The sequence below is a fragment of the Lissotriton helveticus genome, chromosome 1_2 (assembly GCF_964261635.1).
Source record: "Lissotriton helveticus chromosome 1_2, aLisHel1.1, whole genome shotgun sequence".
In the NCBI taxonomy this organism is placed as follows: domain Eukaryota; kingdom Metazoa; phylum Chordata; class Amphibia; order Caudata; family Salamandridae; genus Lissotriton; species Lissotriton helveticus.
Window position 1 is genome coordinate 122,557,410 of NC_136058.1, and position 26,227 is coordinate 122,583,636.

The following is a 26,227-nucleotide window of genomic DNA, read 5'->3' on the forward strand; positions in this document are numbered from 1 at the left end:
CTCTGGGGTCTATACTCCCTATGTTCAATAAAACCCAAATGCTTTATCAACTGTCTGTCACGTGTTCCCACCCGGTGTCCTCGGTGGCCACGCATAACTGATATTGCATCTAAGCCTACAGTTAAATTGAGAAGATGCTCTTGGATTTATGTTAGAAATACCAACTAATTTAACAGCAAAACCAGTCAGTGATGATATTGATTGCTAATGTCTAGAACAAGTAGAAAGAAATCCCCATTATTTAAAGTCCATTTCTTCAGCTACACAAAGAATTAATGTTAAGCTGTTCAAAAGTTAAATGAAGGGAAATCTTGCTGTTCTTAACAGTTAACTGGATGTAAGAATCTACCACTGAAATCCCTAGGTTCGTCCTGGTAATGTAACCCTGACCCCTATACAAACAGATGTAATAGAGCAAGGGGATAAGTGAAAAAAATGTTTTTAACCCATGAGGTAATAGCCTTTACACAAAACGTGAAGTGCGCGCTATTGTGCCGCAAGTCAGCAATACTAAATGGTAAAACAGAGGAAGGTGAATAGGTCCTGGGCCAACTGCGCAGGAAGCCTTGCTCCTACAGTGGAAGTACATGTCTAGTAATGATGGGTATACCATGATAGTGTCATTTAGGAGAGACAAAACTAGACAGGAGGACTATGTTTAACTCGGGTACCTACAGGCGGTCAATAGGGGGCCTGGTGTCGCCAACACTCCAAATGGGTGGTAATTAATCACACCAGAAATGGCTCGTTGTAACCACCAGAGGTACACATGGCAAGTGGTCCACCAGAATTGCTCATAGCCAGGGGTCCAATCAGATTAATAGCCACGGAATATTGTCATTCAAGCCAACAACATCAGATTGTAATCTGTGGATCCACCGTTGCTCCTTCACAAACAGAAAGTGGGAGACATTGGTGATATGTGGTGGGATATACGGCTTTTCCAACACTAGCCAAAACATATCCTCAGGTTTGTGTTTCGCTTCCAAAAAGTGATTCGTGAGGCCTGTGGATTGCTTCCTACATCGGATCGTACTTTTATGTTCACTGATGCGAGCCTTGATCATCCGTGTTGTGTGGCCCACATACTGTTTTTTGCATGGGCAGGTGATCAAATAAATTAGTTTGTCTGAGTTACAATTAGTATGTTTTGTCAACTTCCACGGTCTATCGGTACCGATATCCACAGAGAGGATTTTACGTGTCTGAGGACAGGCTGCACAATTCCCGCAGGGGTAATGGCCTTGGACTGGAGTGCTGTTCCAGATGGTATTGATAGTTTGTCTCATCTCATTGCGTGGTCTGGTATGCACCAGATTGTCCCGAATGGAGGGTCCTCTTCTAAAGGCAAACAGAGGGCGAGGTATGGTGCCTGCTGCTGTGTTTAATATCTTCCAATGCTTTAGTATGATTTTCTTCACCTGATTGGAAGATGTGGTGAACGTTTGGACCATAGTCATCTGGTCACTTCTGGTCTCAGGCCTCTTGTGTTGCAAAAGTGCTTCACGGTTGTTGTGAAAAGCTCTCTTGCGTGCACGGCGAATTAAATGACCCGGGTAATGTCGATCTTTCAGATTGAGCGCTAGTTCCTTCGCATGTTGTTCATATAAGGTGTTGGATGAACAGTTCCTTCTTACCCTCAGAAATTGTCCTACAGGCAAGTTCTCGCGTAGGGACTGAGGATGAAAACTATGGTAGGACAAAAGCGAGTTCCGTGCCATTGGTTTTTTGAAGAGCTCACTCTGTAGGCCTGCTTCTGATGGAAAAATCTGAAGATCCAGGTAAGCCAATCTCTCTTTGCTGCTTTCCATGGTAAACTTGAGGAACTGATTCCTCGAGTTTAACCATGTGTGAAAGGCCGAAACCTCCGTCAATGTCCCTCTCCAAACCACCAGAATATCGTCAATATAACGTTTCCACAATACCACTTGGTGAATAAAGGGGTTATTGTGGTTCAAAGCGTGGTCCTGTTCAAACTGGTGCATGTATAGATTTGCCAAGCTTGGCGCAAATACACTCCCCATTGAGGTCCCTGAGACCTGTAGATAGAGATTATTTTGGTATTGGAAAAAATTCTCCATCATGGCGATCCTCGCACACTCCATAATGAAAGCGACGGGGGTAATTGTGTCCATTTGTCTAGACTCCAAGAGACTCCTAACACAGTCCAGTGTTGCTTGCTGTGGGATTGACGTATACAGCGATTCAACATCGAAGCTTACCAGTAGATCAGTCTCACCATTAAATTCCACATCGGCCAGGAGTCTAAGCACATCACCAGTGTCTTTGAGGTACGTGGGTGTTTCCTGCACAATGGGTTTGAGAAAGAAATTTACAAAAGTAGATAAAGGCTCGAGTAACGAACCTATGCCCGATATAATAGGCCTTCCAGGAGGCGGTCTCTGTGCCTTATGAATTTTAGGAAGGCAGTAAAAATAGGGAATGACCGGATGTAAGGTGATGAGATATCTAGCTTCGTGAGAAGTGATCCATCCTTCTGCCAATCCTTCTTCAACCAGGCTCTTTATTTCATTGGAGACTCTGGGAGTTGGGTCTTCATACAAGAGGCGGTAAGATTTGGTATCATCAAGTTGTCGCTGACATTCTCGTTGGTAAGCCACAGTGTCCTGTAACACGATGGCCCCGCCCTTATCAGCCGGCTTGATGGTAAGGGATCTGTCGTTTGCCAGCGTCGACAATGCTGATTTCTCCAAATTAGACATGTTATGAAAGATCTTCCGTCGTTGTTCAGTGTTCATAACGTCATGTGTCACTGCTTGTTCGAAAGCAAGGACATTGGCTGGTACTTGTTGATTTAGAGGAGTGAACGTTGATTTAGGTCTAAGACCAGTGTTTTGTTCAACCTGGTCAATCGCATTGAGCTCGTTCGTGTTAGAGCTGGATGACTTGAAAAAGAAGTGCAGGCGTATTTTTCTATAAAAACTTTCAAGCTCGCATCTCAATTTGAACATGTCTCCTGTATTGGTAGGGACAAATCCAAGCCCCTTGTTGAGGACAATATTTTCAGTTGGTGTAATGGTCCTCGAACTCAGATTTACTACTAAGTCGCTGTTCCAGGGGTGGGGCCTGTCTTGTTGGGTTGTGGAGCCCAATTCACGGTCTGTTGATTTCTCCTTTTGCCGCGGTTCCTGCCACGGCCCTGCCATAAAAAAGACGTTTGGTCGTAGTAAAATGACGGATTTGGAGGATACATTGGCATGGGGTGACCCATCGGTGGGGGGCCCATTACCCCCGGATTGTAGTTCCACGGGCCCGGCGGCCACCACTGTCCTGGGTTAGGATACTGTTGTCCACCACGGCCTCTGTGAGGTCTACGTTGGAACCCTCCACCTCGTGGGCCGGTATTAGGGCCTGTATTGGAGTTCCCTTGATCACTCGAGCCAGAGTCAGATCCTGATGAAGAATAGTTAGACCCATATCTTCTCCCTTTCGAGTTAGTAGAGGGGGCTACATACGAGTCACTCAAATATGGATAAGCCAATTCCATGGAGAAGCGTGCCAGATCTTTCTTAAACTTCTCAACTTTGTTTAACAAGATGTTATCATAATAGTCTTTGTTTGTTTTGTTGGCCTCATCTAAGTTCTTTTTATAGATCACGGGACGCACCGCTGCGTTGATTTGTCCCTCTAGGACTTGAATCTCTATCAATAAGGCATCGGCTGTTTTTTTAGCTGTTTTGATAATTAAAACCAGCCAGTCCCGGGTGCATCGCCAACCAATCAATGCCCAGTTTCTAAGAAATTCTTTGTCTTTCAAGAAGAGTCTAGGCGTCGTAGTGACGATCAAGCCTGATGGAGCACACTTGCCATGTAAGTACTCATTCATGATCACACCGTGCAGTGTAATCCGAGAGTGATTCTTTTTCAAATTCAAGAGTTTAACCCACTCATCCTCTGTCGTGGGAGTAGAAGTAGAGGGTAAGTCATCAAGTATACTGGGGTTGTTGCTGAGGATGGTGTTCAAATCCTCATCGTCAAATGCTAGGCCACCGAAGTCCTCCATGGTGAGGAACTGCAATGGACAGACAGCTGGATAAGTAAAGTGGGTGAGCTAAAAGCACTATAACAATTGCGTGTAGTGCTAATTGAAAGAATTAATGACCCGCAGCCGAGGCTGCTCTATACACTATCTAAACAACTCGTAAGAGAGGGTCCGAGGGAAATGTTTACCGACAAAACAGGCTAATACCCCCTGTAAGACTACCTAAAAAACAGCAGAGCCTGTAAGTCAAAGGTACTTAGGAGTGATAATCAACACTGGTATAATTGCACGGAAGTGAACCTAACTAAAGACCATCAACAGTAGCTGATTAAGTCCTATCAGCCCACCCAATGGCGGAGCCTCATCATGTAGGACTCTAATACCAAGGTAAGTGTGCAATCGCCCAGTTGTCAATTAGCGATGCATTACTCAACCGAGGTAAGGTCACCACCGTTGTTAGACTTGAGTGGGAGACTGATATGTGCAGTGCAGGAAAATAAAATAAAATAGTGTGTGATTAAAATGGCTATCGAGGCAAACAAAGACCTTTATTAACGTTTGCCTGGACGTCAGGTTAAAAAATAGTGAAAAAACAGTGTGGAAAAAATCACTGTTTGACTTGCTTGATAGAAAACTAAGTAAGATATAAGAGGGCCAACATGTTTCTGCCTTAAATGTGAAGAATCACTGGCATTCGTCAGGGCCGAATTAATATCTGCTACTGCAAGACACTATAATGTGTGTGCAAGAATTAAGGAAATGTACAATATATGAACAAAACGGAACCATCCTACCACATCTTGTCAGTATTGTCGTGGTGATGCGATGGATTTTTCCTGTGAGAAATCAAGAAGGAAAAAAAGAAAGAAGAAAAGAACAATGTAGACATTGCATTTTTACATTGCTCAAAAGTTAAATCTACACCAAACATATTCAAGTGGGATGATTTAACGTGCAAAACCAGTATAGACTCACAAACCTAAGACAGGACCATCACTCATTGGTGATAGTCACATATAAGGTGCATTCTGATACGTCACCCAGTGATTAAAAATAATGTACACAGTATCAACACTTACCCAACAGTGTGTGGGAAGTGGACCTCACCTCACCCGGCAACTGCTCGGACGAATAAGGCACCGCTCTGAACGTAAAAAGACAATATCTCACCAGATGCATGTCTCTGGGGTCTATACTCCCTATGTTCAATAAAACCCAAATGCTTTATCAACTGTCTGTCACGTGTTCCCACCCGGTGTCCTCGGTGGCCACGCATAACTGATATTGCATCTAAGCCTACAGTTAAATTGAGAAGATGCTCTTGGATTTATGTTAGAAATACCAACTAATTTAACAGCAAAACCAGTCAGTGATGATATTGATTGCTAATGTCTAGAACAAGTAGAAAGAAATCCCCATTATTTAAAGTCCATTTCTTCAGCTACACAAAGAATTAATGTTAAGCTGTTCAAAAGTTAAATGAAGGGAAATCTTGCTGTTCTTAACAGTTAACTGGATGTAAGAATCTACCACTGAAATCCCTAGGTTCGTCCTGGTAATGTAACCCTGACCCCTATACAAACAGATGTAATAGAGCAAGGGGATAAGTGAAAAAAATGTTTTTAACCCATGAGGTAATAGCCTTTACACAAAACGTGAAGTGCGCGCTATTGTGCCGCAAGTCAGCAATACTAAATGGTAAAACAGAGGAAGGTGAATAGGTCCTGGGCCAACTGCGCAGGAAGCCTTGCTCCTACAGTGGAAGTACATGTCTAGTAATGATGGGTATACCATGATAGTGTCATTTAGGAGAGACAAAACTAGACAGGAGGACTATGTTTAACTCGGGTACCTACAGGCGGTCAATAGGGGGCCTGGTGTCGCCAACACTCCAAATGGGTGGTAATTAATCACACCAGAAATGGCTCGTTGTAACCACCAGAGGTACACATGGCAAGTGGTCCACCAGAATTGCTCATAGCCAGGGGTCCAATCAGATTAATAGCCACGGAGTATTGTCATTCAAGCCAACAACATCAGATTGTAATCTGTGGATCCACCGTTGCTCCTTCACAAACAGAAAGTGGGAGACATTGGTGATATGTGGTGGGATATACGGCTTTTCCAACACTAGCCAAAACATATCCTCAGGTTTGTGTTTCGCTTCCAAAAAGTGATTCGTGAGGCCTGTGGATTGCTTCCTACATCGGATCGTACTTTTATGTTCACTGATGCGAGCCTTGATCATCCGTGTTGTGTGGCCCACATACTGTTTTTTGCATGGGCAGGTGATCAAATAAATTAGTTTGTCTGAGTTACAATTAGTATGTTTTGTCAACTTCCACGGTCTATCGGTACCGATATCCACAGAGAGGATTTTACGTGTCTGAGGACAGGCTGCACAATTCCCGCAGGGGTAATGGCCTTGGACTGGAGTGCTGTTCCAGATGGTATTGATAGTTTGTCTCATCTCATTGCGTGGTCTGGTATGCACCAGATTGTCCCGAATGGAGGGTCCTCTTCTAAAGGCAAACAGAGGGCGAGGTATGGTGCCTGCTGCTGTGTTTAATATCTTCCAATGCTTTAGTATGATTTTCTTCACCTGATTGGAAGATGTGGTGAACGTTTGGACCATAGTCATCTGGTCACTTCTGGTCTCAGGCCTCTTGTGTTGCAAAAGTGCTTCACGGTTGTTGTGAAAAGCTCTCTTGCGTGCACGGCGAATTAAATGACCCGGGTAATGTCGATCTTTCAGATTGAGCGCTAGTTCCTTCGCATGTTGTTCATATAAGGTGTTGGATGAACAGTTCCTTCTTACCCTCAGAAATTGTCCTACAGGCAAGTTCTCGCGTAGGGACTGAGGATGAAAACTATGGTAGGACAAAAGCGAGTTCCGTGCCATTGGTTTTTTGAAGAGCTCACTCTGTAGGCCTGCTTCTGATGGAAAAATCTGAAGATCCAGGTAAGCCAATCTCTCTTTGCTGCTTTCCATGGTAAACTTGAGGAACTGATTCCTCGAATTTAACCATGTGTGAAAGGCCGAAACCTCCGTAAATGTCCCTCTCCAAACCACCAGAATATCGTCAATATAACGTTTCCACAATACCACTTGGTGAATAAAGGGGTTATTGTGGTTCAAAGCGTGGTCCTGTTCAAACTGGTGCATGTATAGATTTGCCAAGCTTGGCGCAAATACACTCCCCATTGAGGTCCCTGAGACCTGTAGATAGAGATTATTTTGGTATTGGAAAAAATTCTCCATCATGGCGTTGTGGTAGGATGGTTCCGTTTTGTTCATATATTGTACATTTCCTTAATTCTTGCACACACATTATAGTGTCTTGCAGTAGCAGATATTAATTCGGCCCTGACGAATGCCAGTGATTCTTCACATTTAAGGCAGAAACATGTTGGCCCTCTTATATCTTACTTAGTTTTCTATCAAGCAAGTCAAACAGTGATTTTTTCCACACTGTTTTTTCACTATTTTTTAACCTGACGTCCAGGCAAACGTTAATAAAGGTCTTTGTTTGCCTCGATAGCCATTTTAATCACACACTATTTTATTTTCTTTTCCTGCACTGCACATATCAGTCTCCCACTCAAGTCTAACAACGGTGGTGACCTTACCTCGGTTGAGTAATGCATCGCTAATTGACAACTGGGCGATTGCACACTTACCTTGGTATTGGAGTCCTACATGATGAGGCTCCGCCATTGGGTGGGCTGATAGGACTTAATCAGCTACTGTTGATGGTCTTTAGTTAGGTTCACTTCCGTGCAATTATACCAGTGTTGATTATCACTCCTAAGTACCTTTGACTTACAGGCTCTGTTGTTTTTTAGGTAGTCTTACAGGGGGTATTAGCCTGTTTTGTCGGTAAACATTTCCCTCGGACCCTCTCTTACGAGTTGTTTAGATAGTGTATAGAGCAGCCTCGGCTGCGGGTCATTAATTCTTTCAATTAGCACTACACGCAATTGTTATAGTGCTTTTAGCTCACCCACTTTACTTATCCAGCTGTCTGTCCATTGCAGTTCCTCACCATGGAGGACTTCGGTGGCCTAGCATTTGACGATGAGGATTTGAACACCATCCTCAGCAACAACCCCAGTATACTTGATGACTTACCCTCTACTTCTACTCCCACGACAGAGGATGAGTGGGTTAAACTCTTGAATTTGAAAAAGAATCACTCTCGGATTACACTGCACGGTGTGATCATGAATGAGTACTTACATGGCAAGTGTGCTCCATCAGGCTTGATCGTCACTACGACGCCTAGACTCTTCTTGAAAGACAAAGAATTTCTTAGAAACTGGGCATTGATTGGTTGGCGATGCACCCGGGACTGGCTGGTTTTAATTATCAAAACAGCTAAAAAAACAGCCGATGCCTTATTGATAGAGATTCAAGTCCTAGAGGGACAAATCAACGCAGCGGTGCGTCCCGTGATCTATAAAAAGAACTTAGATGAGGCCAACAAAACAAACAAAGACTATTATGATAACATCTTGTTAAACAAAGTTGAGAAGTTTAAGAAAGATCTGGCACGCTTCTCCATGGAATTGGCTTATCCATATTTGAGTGACTCGTATGTAGCCCCCTCTACTAACTCGAAAGGGAGAAGATATGGGTCTAACTATTCTTCATCAGGATCTGACTCTGGCTCGAGTGATCAAGGGAACTCCAATACAGGCCCTAATACCGGCCCACGAGGTGGAGGGTTCCAACGTAGACCTCACAGAGGCCGTGGTGGACAACAGTATCCTAACCCAGGACAGTGGTGGCCGCCGGGCCCGTGGAACTACAATCCGGGGGTAATGGGCCCCCCACCGATGGGTCACCCCATGCCAATGTATCCTCCAAATCCGTCATTTTACTACGACCAAACGTCTTTTTTATGGCAGGGCCGTGGCAGGAACCGCGGCAAAAGGAGAAATCAACAGACCGTGAATTGGGCTCCACAACCCAACAAGACAGGCCCCACCCCTGGAACAGCGACTTAGTAGTAAATCTGAGTTCGAGGACCATTACACCAACTGAAAATATTGTCCTCAACAAGGGGCTTGGATTTGTCCCTACCAATACAGGAGACATGTTCAAATTGAGATGCGAGCTTGAAAGTTTTTATAGAAAAATACGCCTGCACTTCTTTTTCAAGTCATCCAGCTCTAACACGAACGAGCTCAATGCGATTGACCAGGTTGAACAAAACACTGGTCTTAGACCTAAATCAACGTTCACTCCTCTAAATCAACAAGTACCAGCCAATGTCCTTGCTTTCGAACAAGCAGTGACACATGACGTTATGAACACTGAACAACGACGGAAGATCTTTCATAACATGTCTAATTTGGAGAAATCAGCATTGTCGACGCTGGCAAACGACAGATCCCTTACCATCAAGCCGGCTGATAAGGGCGGGGCCATCGTGTTACAGGACACTGTGGCTTACCAACGAGAATGTCAGCGACAACTTGATGATACCAAATCTTACCGCCTCTTGTATGAAGACCCAACTCCCAGAGTCTCCAATGAAATAAAGAGCCTGGTTGAAGAAGGATTGGCAGAAGGATGGATCACTTCTCACGAAGCTAGATATCTCATCACCTTACATCCGGTCATTCCCTATTTTTACTGCCTTCCTAAAATTCATAAGGCACAGAGACCGCCTCCTGGAAGGCCTATTATATCGGGCATAGGTTCGTTACTCGAGCCTTTATCTACTTTTGTAGATTTCTTTCTCAAACCCATTGTGCAGGAAACACCCACGTACCTCAAAGACACTGGTGATGTGCTTAGACTCCTGGCCGATGTGGAATTTAATGGTGAGACTGATCTACTGGTAAGCTTCGATGTTGAATCGCTGTATACGTCAATCCCACAGCAAGCAACACTGGACTGTGTTAGGAGTCTCTTGGAGTCTAGACAAATGGACACAATTACCCCCGTCGCTTTCATTATGGAGTGTGCGAGGATCGCCATGATGGAGAATTTTTTCCAATACCAAAATAATCTCTATCTACAGGTCTCAGGGACCTCAATGGGGAGTGTATTTGCGCCAAGCTTGGCAAATCTATACATGCACCAGTTTGAACAGGACCACGCTTTGAACCACAATAACCCCTTTATTCACCAAGTGGTATTGTGGAAACGTTATATTGACGATATTCTGGTGGTTTGGAGAGGGACATTGACGGAGGTTTCGGCCTTTCACACATGGTTAAACTCGAGGAATCAGTTCCTCAAGTTTACCATGGAAAGCAGCAAAGAGAGATTGGCTTACCTGGATCTTCAGATTTTTCCATCAGAAGCAGGCCTACAGAGTGAGCTCTTCAAAAAACCAATGGCACGGAACTCGCTTTTGTCCTACCATAGTTTTCATCCTCAGTCCCTACGCGAGAACTTGCCTGTAGGACAATTTCTGAGGGTAAGAAGGAACTGTTCATCCAACACCTTATATGAACAACATGCGAAGGAACTAGCGCTCAATCTGAAAGATCGACATTACCCGGGTCATTTAATTCGCCGTGCACGCAAGAGAGCTTTTCACAACAACCGTGAAGCACTTTTGCAACACAAGAGGCCTGAGACCAGAAGTGACCAGATGACTATGGTCCAAACGTTCACCACATCTTCCAATCAGGTGAAGAAAATCATACTAAAGCATTGGAAGATATTAAACACAGCAGCAGGCACCATACCTCGCCCTCTGTTTGCCTTTAGAAGAGGACCCTCCATTCGGGACAATCTGGTGCATACCAGACCACGCAATGAGATGAGACAAACTATCAATACCATCTGGAACAGCACTCCAGTCCAAGGCCATTACCCCTGCGGGAATTGTGCAGCCTGTCCTCAGACACGTAAAATCCTCTCTGTGGATATCGGTACCGATAGACCGTGGAAGTTGACAAAACATACTAATTGTAACTCAGACAAACTAATTTATTTGATCACCTGCCCATGCAAAAAACAGTATGTGGGCCACACAACACGGATGATCAAGGCTCGCATCAGTGAACATAAAAGTACGATCCGATGTAGGAAGCAATCCACAGGCCTCACGAATCACTTTTTGGAAGCGAAACACAAACCTGAGGATATGTTTTGGCTAGTGTTGGAAAAGCCGTATATCCCACCACATATCACCAATGTCTCCCACTTTCTGTTTGTGAAGGAGCAACGGTGGATCCACAGATTACAATCTGATGTTGTTGGCTTGAATGACAATATTCCGTGGCTATTAATCTGATTGGACCCCTGGCTATGAGCAATTCTGGTGGACCACTTGCCATGTGTACCTCTGGTGGTTACAACGAGCCATTTCTGGTGTGATTAATTACCACCCATTTGGAGTGTTGGCGACACCAGGCCCCCTATTGACCGCCTGTAGGTACCCGAGTTAAACATAGTCCTCCTGTCTAGTTTTGTCTCTCCTAAATGACACTATCATGGTATACCCATCATTACTAGACATGTACTTCCACTGTAGGAGCAAGGCTTCCTGCGCAGTTGGCCCAGGACCTATTCACCTTCCTCTGTTTTACCATTTAGTATTGCTGACTTGCGGCACAATAGCGCGCACTTCACGTTTTGTGTAAAGGCTATTACCTCATGGGTTAAAAACATTTTTTTCACTTATCCCCTTGCTCTATTACATCTGTTTGTATAGGGGTCAGGGTTACATTACCAGGACGAACCTAGGGATTTCAGTGGTAGATTCTTACATCCAGTTAACTGTTAAGAACAGCAAGATTTCCCTTCATTTAACTTTTGAACAGCTTAACATTAATTCTTTGTGTAGCTGAAGAAATGGACTTTAAATAATGGGGATTTCTTTCTACTTGTTCTAGACATTAGCAATCAATATCATCACTGACTGGTTTTGCTGTTAAATTAGTTGGTATTTCTAACATAAATCCAAGAGCATCTTCTCAATTTAACTGTAGGCTTAGATGCAATATCAGTTATGCGTGGCCACCGAGGACACCGGGTGGGAACACGTGACAGACAGTTGATAAAGCATTTGGGTTTTATTGAACATAGGGAGTATAGACCCCAGAGACATGCATCTGGTGAGATATTGTCTTTTTACGTTCAGAGCGGTGCCTTATTCGTCCGAGCAGTTGCCGGGTGAGGTGAGGTCCACTTCCCACACACTGTTGGGTAAGTGTTGATACTGTGTACATTATTTTTAATCACTGGGTGACGTATCAGAATGCACCTTATATGTGACTATCACCAATGAGTGATGGTCCTGTCTTAGGTTTGTGAGTCTATACTGGTTTTGCACGTTAAATCATCCCACTTGAATATGTTTGGTGTAGATTTAACTTTTGAGCAATGTAAAAATGCAATGTCTACATTGTTCTTTTCTTCTTTCTTTTTTTCCTTCTTGATTTCTCACAGGAAAAATCCATCGCATCACCACGACAATACTGACAAGATGTGGTAGGATGGTTCCGTTTTGTTCATATATTGTACATTTCCTTAATTCTTGCACACACATTATAGTGTCTTGCAGTAGCAGATATTAATTCGGCCCTGACGAATGCCAGTGATTCTTCACATTTAAGGCAGAAACATGTTGGCCCTCTTATATCTTACTTAGTTTTCTATCAAGCAAGTCAAACAGTGATTTTTTCCACACTGTTTTTTCACTATTTTTTAACCTGACGTCCAGGCAAACGTTAATAAAGGTCTTTGTTTGCCTCGATAGCCATTTTAATCACACACTATTTTATTTTATTTTCCTGCACTGCACATATCAGTCTCCCACTCAAGTCTAACAACGGTGGTGACCTTACCTCGGTTGAGTAATGCATCGCTAATTGACAACTGGGCGATTGCACACTTACCTTGGTATTGGAGTCCTACATGATGAGGCTCCGCCATTGGGTGGGCTGATAGGACTTAATCAGCTACTGTTGATGGTCTTTAGTTAGGTTCACTTCCGTGCAATTATACCAGTGTTGATTATCACTCCTAAGTACCTTTGACTTACAGGCTCTGTTGTTTTTTAGGTTTTTTTAAGGAATAATTATAGCCACGACTGTGGACTTCCCCATTCACAAACATTGGGGAGTACCACTGACCAAGAGACCCAGAATTTGAAGGTAATGCAGGTTGTTGCCATAGAAATGGAAAAGTTCTAAGATGAAAGGAACCAGTGTCACTGACCAAACGTGCCAAGTGCAGACAGGTGGAAACAAATTAGTTGGGCCAGGAATGTTTCCGATCAAAGCAACAATGAGCAGTTTGTTCTCCCAATCGCCCTTTGTGGAGTAGCAAGCTCCTTACCTGTTGATGGGGAGCTGCGAGAGGCTCTGTAGCTGCATTTAGTTGAACGCCAGAATTGGGCAATATGTAAAATGAATTACAAACATGTGAGAGGTCAAACTAGCAGGAAAGGAGGCCGTTGTTGCATTAAATGTGTAGCACCTCAGACAATTATCTTAGAACCTCAAACAATCACCTTAGATTGTTGTCATTTCATGAAGAAATTACTATTTTGATAGAGGGGATGTGCAGGGGTTGTGTTGGAGGAGCCAGTATTGTGGAAAAGGGTAAAGTGCCTCTTTTTTTTTCTAAAGTATCTTTTGACACGTTCTAAAATAATTATCTCAGCAGCAATAATAATTCTGTCCAATATTTTGTTACACGACTGTTTTTACATTACTATAAAGCCAACCCTATTCGATCAAGAACACAGTCCATTGAACCTCAACCCTGCCGATTTTGCATCATAAAAAGTACTTGAATAACACTGCTTTGTGAAGCGTGCTCCCTTTAGAATATGAACTCTGAAACAGTGTCATCTGCATGTGTTTCCTAGCAGTCCCAGTTGTCTCACTACTCTGAAAGAAAAATCCAGGAGTTTGAGGAACACATAGAAAAATTAAGGAAGGACTACCAGAGTCACCTGTGGAAACTGAGGCGTTTGGATCCCTCCTGTAAAGAACATCCATGGAAACCACGTGGCTACACAAGGAAAAGACCTACAGATAACTTGACTGCTGGAAGTGATCACGGTACTTATTTTAAAGGCTATTAAAAGACTCCTAAACACATAATATAACAATAACTTTCATCTGGCCAGTTTTACAGGACCTGGGGGAAATCTTTGTGTCAAGCATTGACTTTTAATTGGGGATCCCAGGGAAGCGGCTGCTAATGCACAGCTCACTAAAATGCTAATATTCTTATTGTTGTGCTGCTGTCCTCCGGGCATGTTGTCAAGGGGTACTTTAGTTGTTCTAAGCCTATGGTCCACGGACCCCTGTTGATCTGCTATGCCAACTCCGAGGGTCCACGTCTTTTTTGTAAATTAAATATTTGATTAATAAACTATATAAAAAGTAAAATTGAATGTTCCAAGATGCGCTGCAAATGATAAGGAATTTGACATTGGACGCTAGACAATAACTTGGCTTCCTTATCTTAATTTGTGGGAGCAGCGCAAGTAGAGCAAACGGGATCTAGTATGCAGAATTAGTGTACTCAATTGAAGCAGCAGTGTTATGTGCTGACAAAATGAAAGCATACATTTGATGCAAAAAAGATAGGATGAAATGCTAGAGTCTAAAATATTGGTTCATCTTTTAGAAATAAAACTACATTTTGAAAAAGTCCAACCTTCCCATTAAAATGTCGACGTTTGTTTATGAATTCAATGAAATAGTTAATAATTTGTTTATTTGTTTGATGTACACTTTTTTGTGTATGGGTTTAGGGTTAAATTTATATAAATTTATTAAACTGGGGTCTGTGGCTTCCAGTTATGTTTTAATGGGGGTGCACAGAAGTCGAAAAGTTAAGAATCGCAATCGGGATGGTTTAAAAAATGTAGGTGTTCAATTTAATAATGTGCAGTACCTTGACTGTGCACTCAGCACTATTTTTATCAAAATGAAATAGGACTTTGTTTAAGGATTCAGTAAAATTAAATCTTTTGTAAGTAAATTGATTTGCTCAAATTGTCTCTATAAGATAAATCTACGCCATTTTAAAAGTGCACTTTCTGAAGCAAGCGAGAGTAACATCTGTATTCCTCTTACTAATGCCAATGGGTGCTGCTTACCTAGTTGAGAAAGAGCAGATAAAGAACGGCTCTCAGTTGTTTCTCAGTTAATTCATTATTTTCCTTTGGTGGACTGGCATGTGGAGTTGCACCAGATGCAGGAATCGTGTGCCATTGATGCTCAGGGAGCATCAACAAGGCGCAAGAGGGTGTAAAGTGTATAAGGTGTCGGCCTTTCACCTCTGCGTGTGGTATTTACCTCTTAATGCCAGTGTTCTCACCATCACTTACGAGCACATCAGATGGTTACAAGCCGATGAAGCTCAGGAAGACCTTCCGGGTCCAGCATGGCTATGGTAATAGATGAAAATATATAACAGTTGAGGAGGAACATCCTGGCCAAGCTGCAGAAATGTTGTGGCTCACCTAAGAGTTTAGATCTCTTTCATTATCAGATGAATCAGGGCACAAAGGAGGAAATATGTCATTGTAAGCGAAACTCAAAGCAACCAAAGCCTAATGGCTTCTGCTCTTTTTGTGGTGTTTAGTGTTCGTGTCACATCCCAGCTCCTAAGCACTGATCTCACGGGGAGAGGTACCATTGGAAAGCAGAGATTTTGTCCTTTCCAGTGGTGCCCATCCCTATTGGATACTTCTTTTGGACATCTGCTGGCGGGCAGTTCCTGAGCAGGCGTTCATTCCACTCGACCACTGGAACATTATCACAGGAGGAAGGCTCCTTTTGACTCCACAGTCATGGGTCAATACTCCCATCACTAGCAGCCACACAGTCTTTTTGACCCCAAACCGAAATCCCACTAGATAGGAAAAAACATTTTAAAAATGGAAAGGGGATGGGCTTGCCCCGGATTAACTCCAACATTTCAAGTCATTCTCGACATCCCCACCATTTCTGGTGGCTGTTGGCACACTCACAGCCAGGACACCATCAGACTGCAGACTAAGAAGTATAAAAAAGAAAAAACACAAAGCAGCAGGACCTTTTTTTTTTATCTAAGCACATGTGACCTGGAACAACAACCCAATATGCATCAGAACAACCCCAATACTGCTGCAATTTAGGAAAGAGTTGAAGATGCACCTCTTTAAAGAACACTACATCACAATGAACTAACAGGCCACAAACCAGTTAACACTTCTATCGCTCATTGACTTTAAGTTCATCTCTCACAGCGATTTGCTATGTTTGTGCTATAGAAATACCACATGAATACATACATATTACAAAAAAATTAACATTAATTCATGGGATGTGGATAGCTCTGGTATTTGGGTGTAGGCGACCTACATCCAGGCAACCTCCTCACCCCTGAAAAGCAGGCACCCAGATAAGATCAGGATTGGGTTGCTGACATAGCATTTTATTTGAAACTCTTGATGTGTTTCCCTCTCCAAAATGTATTTCAGGGTCGTGCTTCTCATCCAAAACTCTAATAAGGAGGGCCTAGAAAAGATACAATATTCGTGGGAGGGTATTCATTTTAATGGCATTAATTCTGCCCATTTACAACACCGGCAAAGTTGTCCACCTTTACAGGTCCTCGCCCATTTTGGATAGGAGGAGGATCCTATTGGTTTTATTTAAGTCAGCTACATTTGACGTTATCATGACTCTCAAGTAAGTAACACCTCCTGAGGCATTACTTAAAGTTCATGGAATTTCCGACCTGGTCCAGCTTAGTTTATTATTGAGTCTGATTACAAAAAATCTCTGTTATAGACGCATTTACTTTGAAGCCCAAGACTACTTTAAATTCAGTTAGCTGTTCTTGTAACAGAGGAGAGATAATGTTGGCTCTTTTAATGTTAGGAGTATTTCATCTGTGAATACATTATCTTGGGTGTGTGTAGGCCGAAATGTAAGCTTTTAATCTCTTCATCAGCCTGTTTTCTGCTAGCAATCATGGAATAAATAGCAGGGGAGAGAGTGGGTGCCCAGATTGTGTCCCCCTCCATACTCCAAACTGCCTGGAAGTTCACACATTTAGTACTATCCTCACCAGTAAATATCCTGCCAACTTCATTGCCACAAAGTTTTGGCCAAATCATCTTTCAGAAGCATCTTCCCTAGGAAGTGGCAGTCCACACGTTGGATGTTTTTTCTGCTTCTAGAGCAACCAGTATGGCTTTTCAGTGACTTTCAGCCATGCTGAACAACAGATGTGCTGCTAGACAACATGGCTAAAAGTCATTCACATTGACTAGGCCAATAGCTTGGGCATTGTAGAGACCTATTGGCTTTGCCAATGCTTGTTAAGACATGTCTGCCCTACGACCGTCACATCACCATGCAAACTTGGATAGAGGACCTACTTAATCTGCACCCACCCACCCCCCCACTGATCCCGTATCAATACCCCAGTTCAACACCCAGATTACCAGACAGAGATACAGGCCAGCAGTTTGGTATCGACACTAGTTGGCAGAGGATATAGCCCAATCGAGGGGACAGAAAATCACAACTCCCACTGATACCAAAGATAGGTGTAGGTCCCACACCAGGGTACATGTTTATAGGCATCCTGCCGAAGGCAGACCAGCAATGTAGATTACCTCAATATGCATGTACTCCTGTAATGACGATCAGCGGCAATTATGTATGAAGATCACTACCAATGTATAATCAACTGCCAAACCCATGTCAACCTATCTAGGCATGTAATTCACGTATGAACCTCTGCATCTCTGTATCTAAATTGTTAAAATCTAATAAACAAATTTAAACTACAACAACAAAAAAGACTTGTCTGCCCTACTTCATGGAAAGAATTAGGCCAGAGGTATTTTATTCCCTAGTCTTTATTGCATTCATAAAAATCCCAAACAATATCCAGCATTTTAATATTGCTCTGAGGTTGGTTTGCTTTTTAATATTTCACTGTGTATTAAGGATAAACCAATGAATCCTAAAACCAAGTGCAGCATATTTGTTGTACGATGGGAATGCTTTCAGTTTTATTAGTACATGTATAGCATGTCATAACTGTGGAACAAAATAGATATTTTTCTTTCTCCTAGTTGCTCCAAGACTACTAAAGTAGACAAGACTGTAGTTCAGTTTAATGTTGAGATATGATATCTAGCTGTGCAAGTATCATTTTAGTACAGTGCTGACGTAGGAAGGGTCTAGAAGAATCCACTATTGCTATAATACAGGAGGTCCCATATAAATTAAGATGTATGTCAGTTTAGCGTGTTTTGCTGGTTTGTGCGGTATGCTAGACTGTTCATTTGATGATATAAACGTGAGTTTTAGGATCTGTAGCACCATGATTCGACGGACTGCGACGCTTGTCAGCATCTCAAGCCAAAGTCCCGGCGGGAGCGCCGGATGACGTTGCTTTCGGCCCACTTGTCCAGATCGGTCTCGTCGCCGCGTAGGTCCCTTACCTTGGAAGGGTCCAAAAACCGCTGATTCCAACTCCCGCATCGTTCTTCTCCGTGACCTTGTCCTCGTTCTGCCAAAGGCGCGTATTCCTCTCGGGACGTGCGCCCTCCGCGGTCGCCGCCCTATCCGCCGTTTCCTGGCGTTGGGGTGACTAGGGCCCAAATGGAGGCATACGCTATGGCTCTACAGGCTTCTTTGGGGCCCCCCTCGTCTTCCTGAGACGTCCGCGGATCCCTCGCCAGGAGCGGGGCCTGCTGCCGACTCGCTGGCGGCTCCGGCGCCGACAAATTCGGCTTCAGGTTCTGGAGGTGTGGTGTTGTCGAGGTGCGGCCCGTCGGGGTTCCCCTCTTCGGCCCATGGCATCCCTGTCTCACGACAAAACCCCGTGGGGTTCCCTGTGGTGTCGCAGGAGGTCGCCGGGACTCGTGGCTTGTTCCGGAGTCCACCTCGGTCCTCTGGGCAGGCTGCTGTCTCACCGGAGGCTGAGCCGGCGCCAACAGCTTTCCTCCCCGGCCCTGGTGGCACCGCGGGTGGAGGCCGGGACCTGGGGCGCCTCCCCGAGTCTCTCTCGGTCCGCGGCGCAGGCGGCTGCCTTGTCGGAGGTCGAGCCGGCGCCGTTCATTGGCCGCCCCAGCTTCGACCCTGCCCCTTTCTCCTGTGAAGCAAGTGGTGGTGGAGGATGACTCGGCACCCCTGGGGGCCACTTCGGCACCGATCGAGGACACTGAGGTGCCCATGGCAGACTCTACGGCGCCGTCCCGACGTCAGGTCCTCGACTCCTCTCCGGATGTCCCTTCCTCTCCGGAGGTTTGTCACCTCCTTATCTCCTCTTCACCGGAGACTGGACGCCGCATTGTTGCCTTCTCCTCAGCGTCTTCCAGGGAGGGCTCTACGCCGTCTCCGCAGCCACATCCGGGCTTCCAGGTTGCGTTGTGTTATAATAACACAGGGAAGTTTTGTATTAGAATGACAAAAAATACATTTAGATGTAAAATTTGGACTTATGTATATATATATACATTTTGTTTTTACATTCACAGCCCTGATGACGTCCTATCTTCGGGACGAAACGCGTCGGCTGTAAAAGAAACACATCAAGAACCCAAGAATAAGATTGTTTTGGAGAACTGTTGTTCTGTGATTGTTGGTTCTGAGATAGAGTTGTTGTGCGAAATGCAATTAAATAATTGTAACATCTAAGATTTAGCGCTCCCAGCCCTTTCTTTGAGTATTTATTAGACAGTTTGGGGTTGGACGGTGCCCCAGTAGCTGGTGGAGCGCAAAATAAGGGAATAAACTGGTGAAATTGTCCCTCAGAGTGCACCAATCAGTATACCCTACGTCGTCCATTCCTTTTTTATAAAAGCTTTATGTTCTTGACCTCTGCTGCGGGTTTTTTCCCTAAGAGGTGGTACCATGTTTTGTTTTGGGACGTGTCATACCCTAGGTGGGGTACTTGTAGCTATTGTATAGCTCTGTCCTAAGCTCGGCGGGTGAGGTTACCCTCTTGGGTTCCTTGCCTTTTTTGGCGTCGCTGTATACTGGTTGGTGTGGTCTTCTTTCTTTTTCTTTTGTCTTAGCGTGGCTTGTGCTGCTCAAGGTTCTGTCCTGCTCAGTGTCCGAGGGTGTTTCTATCCTTCGTCTACAGGGCTCGCCAGTTGTGCATTTTGTCCCTTCCTCCTGCGGGATCATATGCTTCTGTACGTTTTGCCTTCCCTCTTCAGCCTCTGGTTCACCAGCCCGACTGTCGGGTTGTGGTGCTTCCACCTTGTTCTCCGACATTTTGGCCTGGTCCTCTGCCCTGTGTTCCAGGGGGGCTAGGATACTCCTGGTGTTCTCCTGTGTTGTGGGTGACGGCTTTAGGTTTGTACTACATATTTCTTCGTGGGCCACTGGGATGGCCCTTCTCTGGGGCTTGTTCTGAGGTTCCCTTGCCTCTGCCTTTGTCTTGCGCTGGCTTGCTCTGGGCACACTACTTCATATTATTACCAGCCACTGGCTGCGCACGCCTGGTTGTTATGGTTCACCTCCTTGGACCTCGGCGTGTACTGGTGTGCTCCTGTCCTTTGCTCTGCTGGAGCTTGCGCGACTGTGTCTTCCTTCTCATGTCTGTGCTTCTCGGCTGTGGGGTCGTTTCTGCTTTGTCTGCTGCCTCGGGCTGATGCTAGTTCAGCTGTTCCCTTTGCTGTGAGTGTGTTCTCCTGCGGCGGGCTCTGCCTCCGTTTCCACCTCTACTCCTTGGATTCTGCGGGTGGTTCTTCTCTTCCCTTGGTTCTCTCTTGGTGCTGCTTGTCCCTCCGGAGTTTCTGGGGGACGCCCTGGCCCTCGGGTAGGCTTGTGGTATCCTGGCCTTCCCTTCTCCTTGTCCTTGCTTACTTCTGCTTGGTAGAAACTGGGATTTCCTCCCTCTCCCCATGACACATTGCCTATTGGGACACTGTGTTCTTCCAAGCTGATGAGGTTCTCTCGCGGCCCCTCCACTCCCTTTTGGGTATGGCTAGGGTATCTATTCTATGTTAAGGAATCTGTGGCCAGTAGTCTCTATCAGATGTACGAGTTACTTACCTTCGGTAACGATGTATCTGGTGGAGACGATTCTAGCCACGTATTCCTTCACGGCCCGCCCTTCCTCCCCGTTCTGCGAGGCCCTTCAGCTTGGTCTTTTGGACTCTCCTCCCCCCGGGTGGTTTGTCTTCTGCGAGTGCCCTCTTGACTTCCTCCCTGACGAGGTGCTTTGTTCTGTTTATTTGTTACTCTCCTTCCTTTCTGGTGGTTGGACAGGAGGCTCATGTGTACTTCTGCATCCCTACACCCTGGTTTCCAGTGTGGGTCCTACTCATAATCCTCTCCCTTTTTAATTGCTTGGGGTTTTTGACTCCTCTGCTGTCCTCTGGGTTGTAGTCCTCTGGGTTGGGGTCTCTTGGCTGTGCCTCAGCCCATAGCTCTTACAGGGGATGCAACACTCCTTGATGGTGTTGTCTTGGGGTACCTTGTCGTTACTCTTCTGTTCCGGGCTTGTGACTCCCTCTCTGTTATGGATTTTGGTAGTGGGCTTTCTGCCGTGTACCATTGCATTTTTAACATGTTTTTCTGCTTCCAGGGAGGATATCGCCTTAGCTTTGCAGGGTTTCTCCTCGGAGCGGTGCTCTGCTCTTTTTCTTCCATGACTTTCAGTGACGCAGTGCCTGGCAGTGTCCCTGTTGGTGCTGTTCATCACCATTCGCTTTTCCCCTGATTTTTTCGCACACTGTTCCCATACTCTCACATTTTTGTTTGTGATGGCTCTGCGTTGTGGCACGGAAATGTTCTCCGAAGAAAACTGATATCAGCGCGCTGGGGTGTGACTTATGTGACCTCGCTGATGGCACGTACGCGGACAATATCAGAGCGGAGTCACGTGGTGCCGGCGCACGGAGATGCTGTGGCAAAAGATTTTCCGGATCCAGTCTCACGTCTGGGGATAATTCTACATTAAAGAATCTGCAGCGAAGATCGTCTCTACTAGATGCATCGTTACCGAAGTTAAGTAACTCGTACTTCACATGCCTAGTGGTGGTATTTTGTATTCATAAATACCCAGATTTTACCAATCTGCAGCCAGGATGGTGAACAGTTTCAGGCACACTAAACTCAGTGAGTTTAATAGGTGTCCTTAACCTTTCCTGAAAACTTTGTAATCACTTGTTATATTATTGTAACCTTGTAATGGTTCTTGTGGGACTTAAGGTAAATGACCTTTGATTTTTACCTTGAAAGAGGAGTCCTCTTCAAGTAAGACAGTACCATTCGTGATACCACTTTGTTTGAAGGGGTTTTCTCTTGGTCACCCTGACCCTGAAGCACAGCTGTCTTGTTCTGCTCCGCTGCCCGCTACATATCTGAGTCTCTGAAATTAGACCAATCTCTTCAGTATCAATTAACTTCCATTAACTTGACCTCTACGTTTATTTTTTATTCTGACTGTGTATGATTTGGTTGTATATTCCATACCTGCCCTCTCACCTTTCACGGACTCTCTCCATGCTTATGCCTCATTTATTTCAAGCCTTGCAAATGGTGACTACAGATGAATATGCCATCTTAGATTGGGGCACGCTTCCCCCGTGGACATTCATCTGGCTTGTTCTTTTCTTTCTTCCTGCTGCATGCTAAAAACTAACTTCTTCTCCTACCAACTTAGCAGGAAACGTATTTAGCAGCTTTTTCGATACATCTACACTTGCTGTTAAGCTGCTTCCTTCTGTGGTGATTCTTTCCCATCAAATATCTACGTTCATTTTCCCAGCTGTTCCCTAAGTCTTTTATTTTATATTTCTGTTGGCTTGTTTAGGCACGAGCTCTACATATATTAAAAAAAAAAATCTAATTCTAGTGCAAGAGTTTTTACCTGTGATCATTCTTGTTTCCACCATGTCTTTCACTGGCCTTCGCTTTTGAAAGATAGGATAGGAAAAAGAAACAGTGCTGCTACAATGTTCCAAACCTTTTGTTGTACAGCAAACTTTACCTAATCTTGCATATTTAAAATGATGCTGTGCCTGCAAATCCAAAGTAGTGAAGAGATTGTTGTTCTTGGACCATGCAAGCAACTCCAAATATTATCATATTTACCCCTATAAGACCCATTTCATAGAGCCATGTGTGGATTTAAGTTAAAATTAGGTGAGCAAATGACTTTATTTATGTGTGTAAATCTATGTCTGGTATTAGGAAAATGTGAATTTACCCTCCTAAAAGTATGTGCTTGTGTATTGTGTCATTGCACATATGACTACATCGCCTCAAAGGGCCAGTTTGTATAAATATCTAGGTGGGAGCACCTTTAAAATTAGGCAAACACCCCCTCTAAACGTGCAAATGAGGACAAGTAGTTTCTCACCAAGAAAATACTCCTATCTTGACTCTTGCCAGTGGCAGCAGTAATTTCATATTTAGGTTGGGATGGTGGAGGTAACATACCCAAAATGTGTTGGGGTAAACGGGAATGGTATGACTACTTTTTGTTAATTGGGCCTTTAGGTAGGCGGAAGGAGGTTATCAGAAATCCGGACAAGTGAACCTAAGCACATTAGCAATAGTACTTTGCAGGTCACAACATAGAAATCAACATGGGAAGTTATTTTGAATACTTCTTTTTAATAATGTATTTCCCTTCTCTCTACTAGATCCAAAATCTACAAAGTTGTTGTTGCATACACCTGTGCTCCTCTCTGAAGTCAAACATGATGCAGGTTCAGATCAACGATATAATCAGAATGAAGATGACATAAACTGCAGCTTACCAGAAGCAAGCAACAGCACTGCACTGATCAGCTGCTCAAGTGTTGACCATGATGCACAGGACAAGCCTTTGAATTTCAGCAACAAAATGAACCCAAAGTATCTATGGGCAAACTCCCCTTACAACACTTTGGGAGAGGATGTACTGAAAATGAAGGATATTCTTTTATCTCCTCATCAGCCCCTACCACAGACAATAGCTACTGGCACTTCTCAAAGCAAAGAAGTTCAAATTGCAGAAGCCACTGAAAATGTGAAAAACCTCCCAGGATTAGACTGTTATTCGGCCTCCTCCTCTGAAAATGACGAGGCCTGATTGGTCCAAAGCCTGATTGACATATCATGGAGAATACATTTGTATTGTGCCTTTATGAGAGATCATCTTCTGTATACTGAGAATGCAATTTCAACTCTTCATTAAAACCGTTTTTCCTCATTTCAAAGTCTCTCTTTATTTTTAGTGAGCTGTAGGTAGAGTGAAATGAAGTACAAATTGGGTTTGCAGCAACATCAGTAATGTCTCCAACTGAAATTCTGTAACGTAAGTGTTATTCAGATGATACATTTCTTGCTCCTTTTTATGTGTTTATTAGTTTTCACGTGACTATTTAAACAATGTAGAAATGTGACTGAAGTCTTTATTTAAGGCATTTCATTTCCTAAATTGTTGATTGCCTGTTTTGGCATATCTATTGAGTGCACACTATTGACCTCTTGTGTTCGGTGGTTTGCCAGAGGATAATGTACATTCTTATCACGCTCCTATATTTAATTAAGATGTTGAATCATTTCTACAGCACTGACGGTAAATGTAATTGTGCCTTGGCAGAGAGATATTCACTACACTGTTTCCAAGCTGAGCTATCATCTCATGCATCTCATCAAAAACATGCAGCTCATTCATCAACTCAAATCTTAGTGCAGTTAATGTATGTACTGTTGACAGCATAATTTCATCAAAAACAGGGGCATGGACCTCTTCTACATCGGTGCATGGGTTCAAAATGTGCATGATATGGCCTGTATATCTCTACTTGCTTTTGTTTACTTCTGATTATGCAACATTATTTTGTAAATCATTCTTCTGTGATCTGGATGTTTCTGATTCACCGCTTCCTCATGTACTAGCTCTACATCTACTCCTTTCCCTACCGGTGGGGTACAAATTATTATTCACCTCCCAGCTTACTTAATTAGTCTGCTAAATACTACGTCCTAGGCCTCGCTGATGTCCAGTCAGATACTTTTATTAGAATTATTTTAGGAAAAAAGACAAAACTGATTGGCATGCTCCTTACTTTTATCAATCTGATGAAGCAACAGAAAGCCAAACTTACGTGTTCCATGTCCTTTTCCCTCTCTGCTTATTTCTAGGTTTTTCTGTCCTCTAAACCTTCTTAGGCTGCTGCACGAGCAGCACCCTCGAGATCAGAAGAGGTAAGTATGGGGGGAAGAGGGATATATTTTAATCGTACTTCTTTTCTGAGTCTACCTTTCTCTTCTCTTTGGAAGTAGTAGTCTCTGTTTTACTCTCTTTATTCTTTGTATTATGTTCTTCGTGCCCTTTATGCTACTCTTTTCCACAGGTACAGTGTGACTTTAAACAAGAGCTATGCTAGGCCTGCACTTTGCCTCTGGATTAAACGTTCCCTAGAATTATCTAATAATGCTCTCCTGCAAATCGCGTTTTCCCATTTTACTGCATTGTTACCACTGCTACCGAAGTCCACATTGAAACATGAAACATTATCAGTATTGTTTTACTCTGCCCCTTTCCCGTCATCCACATGGTTAGCCATGGTCCTCCTCAGAACTGTGGATAGCTGTTGGCAGAAGGCCATTCTTAGTCAAGGTTCTTTGGCGTTCTTCTCCTGTTCTGTGTTTTTCTTCCTTCTGTGAGAGACCAGAATCAATAGAAAGAGTCTTTCATTTCCACTCTCTTCCCTCTGAAATCAGTTGTTTGTTTGCCTTTCTGTTTCCTAGTCTCTCAAACCTTTCTAACTTTTCTACTTCTTTATTTATTTATAAAGTTTTATATAGCGCAAACGTGACCCATGAGGGTATCAGAGCGCTTTACAGTATACAGTATAAAACATAAATGGATGGGGTGGTATACAGCATTTATTTATTTATTTATTTTTAGCATTTGTAGAGCGCACTGCAACCATACGGGCATCATGGCGCTGAGACATAAGGAGAGGGCTGGAAAAAAGAAGAAGAAAGAAAAGAAGGCAGCTAATGTGAGAAATCATGTAACTGAATAAGAGATCAAACTTTGGGGAAAAGCCATGTCGTGATTCTCTTACGAAACAGCATTAGAGTCTGTATGCTCCTGATTTCCAGGGCAAGGCGGTTCCAGAGGCAGACAGCTACCACGCCAAAAGCTCTTCCCCCCCAGGGTTACTTTCCTTATCCTGGGAATCCTGGCAAGGCTGGCAGTGGATGAGCGAAGGTTACGTATAGGTTCATACCATTGGAACCTGTCTTGAAGCAGTTTGGGTCCCTGGC

The 26,227-nt window shown here is 43.9% G+C and overlaps 1 protein-coding gene across 2 annotated transcripts in view; it reads left to right on the plus strand.

The window, feature by feature from the left end:
- The window catches only part of LOC144798849 (uncharacterized), a 72,109-nt gene extending 47,954 nt beyond the window's left edge, over window positions 1-24,155 (plus strand). The window contains exons 4-5 of one of the 2 annotated variants that reach the window (XM_078669929.1): window positions 13,849-14,041; window positions 23,605-24,155. In XM_078669929.1, coding sequence (XP_078526055.1) covers window positions 13,849-14,041; window positions 23,605-24,035 — 624 coding nt within the window. In that variant the 3' untranslated portion in view covers window positions 24,036-24,155. Of the gene's footprint in view, window positions 1-13,845; window positions 14,042-23,604 lie in introns of both variants that reach the window. The other variant, XM_078669919.1, reaches the window with a different exon arrangement.
- Window positions 24,156-26,227: the final 2,072 nt, after the last annotated feature.